Source organism: Hylobates moloch, unplaced genomic scaffold (genome assembly GCF_009828535.3).
Source record: "Hylobates moloch isolate HMO894 unplaced genomic scaffold, HMol_V3 SCAFFOLD_10, whole genome shotgun sequence".
Lineage (NCBI taxonomy): Eukaryota > Metazoa > Chordata > Mammalia > Primates > Hylobatidae > Hylobates > Hylobates moloch.
In genome coordinates, this window is record NW_026652285.1 from 26945391 (window position 1) to 26954637 (window position 9247).

General features: G+C 48.0%; 1 protein-coding gene, 1 long non-coding RNA gene and 1 other non-coding gene across 4 annotated transcripts in view; all 3 read right to left on the reverse strand.

Moving 5' to 3' along the window:
- LOC116474912 (uncharacterized) overlaps window positions 1-7297 on the reverse strand; it is a 14303-nt gene extending 7006 nt beyond the window's left edge. For both annotated transcript variants that reach the window (XR_004249774.2, XR_009215370.1), the window contains exons 1-2: window positions 6891-7297; window positions 4764-4878 (exon numbers count right to left, since the gene is read on the reverse strand). This is a non-coding gene — a long non-coding RNA (uncharacterized LOC116474912). The remainder of the gene's footprint in view (window positions 1-4763; window positions 4879-6890) is intronic.
- LOC116476077 (U2 spliceosomal RNA) lies at window positions 5830-6018 on the reverse strand. The gene has a single exon (XR_004250143.1). It is a non-coding gene; the product is annotated as a U2 spliceosomal RNA (small nuclear RNA).
- An 859-nt stretch (window positions 7298-8156) lies between the features above and the next one.
- The window catches only part of LOC116475369 (ATP-dependent RNA helicase DHX8-like), a 10091-nt gene continuing 9000 nt past the window's right edge, over window positions 8157-9247 (reverse strand). Inside the window, exon 10 of the mRNA XM_032164723.2 lies at window positions 8157-8308. Within this exon, the coding sequence (XP_032020614.2) occupies window positions 8157-8308 (152 nt within the window). The remainder of the gene's footprint in view (window positions 8309-9247) is intronic.

Consider the following 9247-nt stretch of genomic DNA (forward strand, 5'->3'; position numbering starts at 1 on the left):
CTGACACCTCATTCAACCGGGTACTCCTCTGAGACAAAACTTTCAGATGAAATATCAGACAGCTGAATTTGTGGTCTCACGAAAATCCGCTGTTCTGCAGCCACCGCTGCTGACACCCAGCCAAACAGGGTCTGGAGTGGACCTCTAGTAAACTCCAACAGACCTGCAGCTGAGGGTCCTGTCTGGTAGAAGGAAAACTAACAAACAGAAAGGACATCCACACCAAAAACCCATCTGTACATCACCATCATCAAAGACAAAAAGTAGATAAAACCACAAAGATGGGGAAAAAACAGAGCAGAAAAACTGGAAACTCTAAAAAACAGAGCACCTCTCCTCCTCCAAAGGAACGCAGTTCCTCACCAGCAACGGAACAAAGCTGGATGGAGGATGACTTTGATGAGTTGAGAGAAGAAGGCTCCAGACGATCAAACTACTCTCAGCTACGAGAGGAAATTCAAAACAATAGCAAAGAAGTTAAAAACTTTGAAAATATTAGAAGAATGGATAACTAGAATAACCAATGGAGAGAAGGGCTTAAAGGAGCTGATGGAGCTGAAAGCCAAGTTTCGAGAACTACGCGAAGATTGCAGAAGCCTCAGTAGCAGATGCGATCAACTGGAAGAAAGGGTATCGCTGATGGAAGATGAAATGAATGAAATGAAGAGAGAAGGGAAGTTTAGAGAAAAAAGAATAAAAAGAAATGAACAAAGCCTCCAAGAAATTTGGGACTATGTGAAAAGACCAAACCTACGTCTGATTGGTGTACCTGAAAATGATGGGGAGAATGGAACCAAGTTGGAAAACACTCTGCAAGATATTATCCAGGAGAACTTCCCCAATCTAGCAAGGCAGGCCAGCATTCAGATTCAGGAAATACAGAGAACGCCACAAAGATACTCCTCGAGAAGGGCAACTCCAAGACACATAATTGTCAGATTCACCAAAGTTGAAATGAAGGAAAAAATGTTAAGGGCAGCCAGAGAGAAAGGTCGGGTTACCCACAAAGGGAAGCCCATCAGACTAACAGCTGATCTCTCGGCAGAAACTCTACAAGCCAGAAGAGAGTGGGGGCCGATATTCAACATTCTTAAAGAAAAGAATTTTCAACCCAGAATTTGCTATCCTGCCAAACTAAGCTTCATAAGTGAAGGAGAAATAAAATACTTTACAGACAAGCAAACGCTGAGTGATTTTGTCACCACCAGGCCTGCCCTAAAAGAGCTCCTGAAGGAAGCACTAAACATGGAAAGGAACAACCGGTACCAGCCACTGCAAAAACATGCCAAATTGTAAAGACCATCGAGGCTAGGAAGAAACAATAGCAACTAATGAGCAAAATAACCAACTAACATCATAATGACAGGATCAGATTCACACATAACAATATTAACGTTAAATGTAAATGGGCTAAATGCTCCAATCAAAAGACACAGACTGGAAAACTGGATAAGGAGTCAGGACCCATCAGTGTGCTGTATTCAGGAAACCCATCTCACGTGCAGAGACACACATAGACTCAAAATAAAGGGATGGAGGAAGATCTATCAAGCAACTGGAAAACAAAAAAAGGCAGGGGTTGCAATCCTAGTCTCTGATAAAATAGACTTTAAACCAACAAAGATCATAAGAGACAAAGAAGGCCATTACATAATGGTAAAGGGATCAATTCAACAAGAAGAGCTAACTATCCTAAATATATATGCACCCAACACAGGAGCACCCAGATTCATAAAGCAAGTCCTCAGTGACCTACAAAGGGACTTAAACTCCCACACAATAATAATGGGAGATTTTAACACCCCACTGTCAGCATTAGACAGATCAACGAGACAGAAAGTTAACAAGGATATCCAGGAATTGAACTCCGCTCTACATAAAGTGGACCTAATAGACATCTACAGAACTCTCCACCCCAAGTCAACAGAATATACATTTTTTTCAGCACCACACCACACCTATTCCAAAATTGACCACATAGTTGGAAGTAAAGCTCTCCTCAGCAAATGTAAAAGAACAGAAATTATAACAAACTGTCTCTCAGACCACAGTGCAATCAAACTAGAACTCAGGATTAAGAAACTCACTCAAAACCGCTCAACTACATGGAAACTGAACAACCTGCTCCTGAATGACTATTGGGTACATAATGAAATGAAGGCAGAAATAAAGATGTTCTTTAAAAAAAAAAAAAAAAAGACTTAGAGGCAAATGTTCAGAGCAGCATTATTCGAATAGCTCTGAACTGAAAACTACTCAAACGTCCATCAGTGGGTGAATGGATAAACAAAATGTGATATTCAGGAATAAAAACATAATGGTACAACATAATAGCACATGCCACAATGGGGATGAACCTCAGAAACATCACACTCAGAGAAAGACATCAGTCAGACACAAAAGACCACATACAGTGTGATTCCCTTCATATGAAATGCCAGGAAAGGGAACTCTGTAGACATAAAGTAGATCGGTGGTTAACTCAAGATGAGGGTGGGAGTGGGCAATGACTGTGTAGGGGAGAAAAACTTTACCTCTATCTCCTTAGGGTCCCTGCTGGGCCTGAGACTCAAACTGACATAGATTAGCAGGAGGAAAGCATAGACACTCAATGTAAGTTTTACATGACACGGGAGCCCTCATAAGGAAATGAAAACCCAAGGCCACGATCATATATGTGCATTTGTTCCGGTTGTTTTCTGCCTCCCCTTCCACTTGCCATTCTTCTCTCCCCTGCTTTTTTGTACTGCATGGAGCTGCATAAGGGTCATGAGCCAAACAGCAGCCCCTCTTGCTGCAGCTGGTTACAGGGCTGCCCCTGCTGTTCATCCTGTGCCTCATAGGCAACATGTTATGCCCATGTCCAAGGTACAGAGAAGTGGACCCAGAGCCAGGGAGAGGTGGTAGGGACCCTTGGGCAGGGCAGGAGGTGCTTATTGAGAACAGAGTCCATGTCACCATTAGGGGAGAGGGTGGAAGCAAGCACGTTTGACAATCCTGTGTCTGCCCTGTTTCTGGAGAGGCAGATGCAGAGAGCAGGTCAGAGGGAATTTCACTGGACAGGAAGTTGGGGGGTTGAAGGTAGCCATTGCATATAACCAAACCTGTTACTCATTTCTTTGATATTTGATGTCATTGTGACATGCTCTAGAAACCTCTGTCAAAATAGTGGTCTTCCTAATGATACTAAACAACAACTGAGACTGTTTATTGAGTTTGTGAAATCAAAGAGTGGCTGCTCTTCTGGAAGCAGTGAGTTGATGTCTGTTCTAACATTGTTCTGAGACAAGGAAACCTTTTTCTACTTTAACAGCCAGGAGTCAGAATTTCTCAGATCATATATTTGCATGTAGCACAGGAGATGCTCTTTTAATAAAAATCCAGAAATTTGTTGTGCATGTTATTTAATAGAGAACAATATCAAATTAAACCAACAACAATGACACTTAACATTTGGCCAAAGCTTGCTAAGTGTTGATGGTCACTGTGTACCTTCAGATAGCCTTGTGCTCTAACAGAGAGACTGATTTCAAAACCAGTTGAAGAGAAAACGCCTCTGCCTGCCTGTGCCTGTATATTACTGTCAATGTCAATCAGGAATGTGTGGGTTCATTCCAGTTATTTTCCGGCTCCCATTCTGCTTGCCATTCTTTCATCTCCTGCTCTTTTGTACTGCATAGAGCTACAGAAAGTTAGTGAGTCAAACGACAGCCCCTCTTGTTGCAGTTGGTCACAGGGCTGCCCCTGGTACTCAACCAGTGCCTCCTGTCCTCTCCCCTCCAAATCCCCCCTCCTCCTCAGCTATCACCTCTGTTAATCCTGGTGGTTTCCCTGGCTACCATGACCCAAATTCTCATTCCTGAAAAGTCTAAACCCCTCGAGGCCACATCTTTCTCAAGTTAGGGTTCCTGCACTTGTCCATTCATGTCACAGGTGGACCTGGGAGTAACACGTGGCACCCAAACAGATCACCAGAGTTCACACATATTCCACCTGCCCTCCCTGCATAAGAGCACCACTCCCTCTTCCTGATGATGGATCAGGGCCATTAATCCCTGCCAAGATGGTGACTGCTCATGTCTGCTAGTTCAATCTGTCCAGCCACGGCTGTAGCTTGAAGGCTTGAAGTTCAATGGGACCCACTTCTGCTTCCACCCTTTCTTTCCTTTATTTTTATTTTTATTTATTTGAGACAGGGTCTGGCTCTGTCACCAAGGCTGGAGTGCAGTGGTGCAATCACGGCTCACTGGAGCATCCACTTCCCAGACTCAATTGATCCTCCTGCCTCAGCCTCTGAAATAGCTGTTGTACAGATATTCGTCACCCTGAACGGGGCTTCACTACCTTGCCTAGGCTGTTTCTTTTGTGCTTGGTTTGTTCGTTCGTTTGTTTTGAGTTGGGGCTCTGGCTTTGCCGTCTAGGCTGGAGTGTAATGGCATGATCTCACCTCACTGTGGCCTTCTGGGCTCAAGCCATCCTCCTACCTGGGCCTCCCAAAGTGCTGGGATTACAAGCATGAGCCACAGTGCCCGGCCTGAAGATAGCCTTTAGAGAAAGAAGCAGGGGGAAGTTTTGCCAAGGCCAGACAAGATTTCTGGAGTTTGGAAAGGGTGAGAGATTGGGTCAGCAAAAGGAACATTCCGATCTTTATGCTGGGATGCAATTTATAGATACAGGGATGAGACCCAAAAGAGCAAGGAGAGATTTGTCATCATGGTTGCAAGGCAACTGCTGGTGGCTGATTCTGTGAACCATATACATACCTAGAATGGAGCCTAAAGATGCATCAAGCATGAAGGGTGGAGCCACGATGCTTGGACTCGAGTTCTGCTCCTGTGCGTTCCTCGGTAGCTTAAACTACCTGTGCCTTGGTTTTTCCTGGGGAAAAAAGGAAGTTTGTAGCCAGTACATTGGTGCCTGCCTTTTTTTTTTTTTTTTTTTTTTTGAGACGGAGTCTCGCTCTGTCACGATCTCGGCTCACTGCAACCTCCGCCTCCCAGGTTCACGCCATTCTCCTGCCTCAGCCTCTCCGAGTAGCTGGGACCACAGGCACCCGCCACCACGCCCGGCTAATTTTTTGTATTTTTAGTAGAGACGGGGTTTCACCATGGTCTCGATCTCCTGACCTCGTGATCCGCCCGCCTCGGCCTCCCAAAGTGCTGGGATTACAAGCGTGAGCCACTGCGCCCGGCCGGTGCCTGCCTTAAAGTAGAACTACTCCAGGGGCTGAAGAGGAAGTTCAGCTGGGCGTGGTGGCTCACACCTGTAATCCCAGCAATCTGGGAGGCCCAGGCGGGTGGATCACCTGAGGTCAGGGGTTCGAGACCAGCCTGGCCAACATGGTGAAACCCCGTCTCTCCTAAAAATACAAAAATTAGCTGGGCATGGTGGCGGGCGCCTGTGATCCCAGATACTTGGGAGGCTGAGGCAGTTGAATGGCTTGAACCCAGGAGGCAGAGGTTGCAGTGAGCCGAGATGGCGCCATTGCACTCCAGCCTGGGCACCAAGAGCTAAACTCCATCTCAAAAACAAAAAACAAACAGACAAACAAAAAGAGTAAGTTCAAGTCCAGCCTGGGCAACACACCACTGGAATCCATCCCTTTGAAAGGTCATCACCCCTCCACTGCCAAGCTGAGATTTAAAGCCCTCCAAGTAAAGTCGAACATGTTCCCTACTTGGAAATGAATATTCTCGTTTTGGGTCCTAGGATACTCTCCATAAATCATGAACCTTATGATACTTAAAGGAGTAAGAAAACCTACGAACTATCCTAAACTACCCGGCGCTGTCTTTTCTTTCTAACCTTGCAAACACGTTGTATCCCAGGAGAGGGAGCACCATTCCTGGAGGTACAGCAATACCAGGTCGATGTGTGGAGTGGACAGAGCAAGCTCCTATTTCATCTCTGCTCCAAAAATCCATCTAATATAATTGTCCTCGGATGGAGGACGTATCAGATATGAAACTGGTAAGAACAGATACTACACTTGATCTTAGCCAAAAGGACAGAAGCTATGTTGTCACCTTCCTCCCTGCCATCACCGTCCCACTCTCATCCACATTCAAGTCGCGGTGAGAGCCCCAGCCTCGCTCCTTGCCTCATTCACTTTGTCTCGTCCACACCAATATTGACGCCATTATACACGCAGGCCGATTTCTTATTCTCCACGTTTTAAAAGAGAAATCTGCCGGGCGCAGTGGCTCACGCCAGTAATCCTAGCACTTTGGGAGGCCGAGGCCGGTGGATCACAAGGTCAGGAGATTGAGACCGTTCTGGCTAACGTGGAGAAACCCCATCTCGACTCAGGAGCTCGAGACCAGCCTGGGGAAAACCCATCTCTACTAAAAATACAAAAAATATTAGCTGGGCGTGCCAGGCACGGTGACTCACGCCCGTAATCCCAGCACTTTAGGAGGCCGAGGCAGGTGGATCACGAGGTCAGGAGATAGAGACAATTCTAGATAACACGGAGAAACCCCGTCTCTACTAAAAATACAAAAATTAGCCGGGTGTGGTGGCACGTGCCTGTAGTCTCAGCTACTCGGGAGGCTGATGCAGGAGAATCTCTTGAACCTGGGAGACGGAGGTTGCAGTGAGCCAAGATCGCGCTACTACACTCCAGCCTGGGCGACAGCGTGAGACTCCATCTAAAAAAAAAAAAACCGAAAATACAAAAATCAGCCAGGCGTGGTGGCGCGCGCCTGTAATCCCAGCTACTAGGGAGGCTGGGCAGGAGAATCACTTGAACCCGGGAGGCGGAGGTTGCAGTGAGCCGAGATCGCGCCACTGCACTCCAGCCTGGGCGACAGAGCGAGACTCCGTCTCAAAAAAAAAAAAAAAAAACCCACAAAAACAAAACAACAACAACAAAACAAGAGAAATCTTACGCCAGTTCTAATTCCGGGGTTTCCGGGCTTTCATTTCGAATTTGCATGCCCTGCCCTTTCCCAGGAGGCGTGGCCACCGCGGTTGACTCCACTCCCGGGCCCGCCTCCAGCTAAGGAGCCACGGCTGGGCTAGAGGCGACTTCCTTGTTTGTATGAGCGAAAAGACTGAACCAAAAGAGACAGGGGGTGAAAGCAAGATAGGTCTGTGGAAGAGACCTGTAGGCGGAGAGCGGTCCCTGTTTTCCTGGAGAAAGACGAGGTCGCAAGATATCATCACAAGAGGAATCCAGGCTGCGCTGGATCTTTAGGTCGTCACCAGCGAGCAGGGAGACCAGCCTCGTACCCACTGGACAACGGGCCCATTCCGAGTCAGGGAAGCGGAAGGCCTGGAGGGGCTTCGGGGAGCAGGGGCGGGAGTTCCTCTGCCAGGCAAGAGGCTGACACCAGACACCGGGCAGAGGGAGGCGGCGCGTGGACGGCGAGGGCCCAGCAAGGATTCTCCCCAGCCCCTGTGCCCGCGCCTCCTGTGGCTTCGGTGCACGGACCGTGTCCTGTGCTGTGTAGGGAAAGCTGCCTCTCTGCTCGGGACGTGGATTCCTTTCACCTCCTCCTGGCCTGGCTACTTCTGACGCAGGTCGTCAGGACTCCACTTGGGTGTCACCCGTCCAGGAAGCCTCCCTTAATTAAGAGCCCTCGGCACCCGCCTCCTATGTGACTAGCAGCCCTCCTGTGTATTTCATCGCACCCCGTTGTTTATATCAGCTATTCCACTCACTACCCTTCTGGGCAATCCTTTATCTCCCCCTCTGAAATCCGATCGCTGAGGGCTGGGACCCTCATCAGTACTTATCCCCGTTTCCCTGCGCTAGTCTAGTTAGTGCCTGGCAAGTTGAAGGCGCTCAGTAAACGTTTGTGGAGCGAAGAAACGACGGATAGGGCGTAATGAGCACGACACACTCAATCAGAGAGGACGCAGTTAGGAGGCTATTGGCCCGGGGCAGGCGTGAAGGGGGAAGATCGGGCTCGGTGTGGGAGGACCCCAGAGGGCGGGGTGACTGTCTGGGTGCTCTGGAGGAAGATGGGCGTCAAGGCCCCCAGCAAGGTTGGGATAAATTTTCTCTCTGAGGCACAGACTGCCGCCTGTAGCGTCAGCATTTACCATTCCCGTCCTCCTTCCTAACACAACAGTTGAGATGAGAGTTTCTGTCTCTTTTATTTGATTTCAGAAAAGCAAGAAGGTATCATAGATCCGATAGTGACACTCAGTCAGTCATGCTCCCCCTGCAGGATGGAAAGCGGGATGGCAGGGAATGCCTGGTGAACAACCAGGTCAAAAAATATAAACTGTGCCTTTCCCAATGCCAGCCTCGGGTCCGAGGGCTCTACGTGCATTATCTCATTTAATTCACTCAACAGCCCTAAGAGATGGGCGTTATTATTAGCCACGGCCAGGATTAGGGTGAGGTCAGTCCTCTAGGTTCGAATTTCAGGGGGTGCTCCTCCAGAACCCTCCAGTAATCAAAATAAATAATAGTTCAATGCAATATATCTTATCTCGATTATAAGACAATCAAGCCATTTATCTGGATTGCTGAGTCTTTTGGTGCCCCCTTACTTTTTTTTTAACCTCTTAGCAAGTATTTCCCTCATTTCACTTTACCTCAATCTCCACCGTGTCATTGTCATCTCCATTCTATTACCCTGTGAAGTGCAATATGGCAGCCACCCACCTCGGCCTCCCAAAGTGTTGAGATTATAGGCGTGAGCCACTGCGCCTGGCCTACCTATCTGTCTGTCTGTCTATCTATCTATCTATTCTTTTTTCTGAGACGGAGTCTCGCACTGTTGCCTGGGCTGGAGTGCAGTGGTGCTATCTCAGCTCACTGCAACCTCCGCCTCCTGGGTTTAAGCGGCTCTCCTGCATCAGCCTCCCAAGTAGCTGGGACTACAGGCGCGTGCCACCACACCGGACTGATTATATATATATATATTTTTTATATATATATATATATATTTATTTTTTTTTTTGAGACGGAGTCTCGCTCTGTCGCCCAGGGATGGAGTCTCACTCAGGCTGGAGTACAGTGGCGCGACCTCGGCTCACAGCAACCTCCGTCTACTGGGTTCAAGCAATTCTCCTGCCTCAGACTCCTGAGTAGCTGGGACGACAGGCGTGCGCCACTACACCCAGCTAATCTTTATATTTTTTTAGTAGAGACAGGGTTTCACCACGTTGGCCAGGCTGGTTTCAAACTCCTAACCTGAGGTGATCTGCTGGCCTCGACCTCCCAAAGTGCTGGGATTACAGGAGCGAGCCACCACGCCTGGCCCTGAGAGCTTATTATAAGCAACAAGTA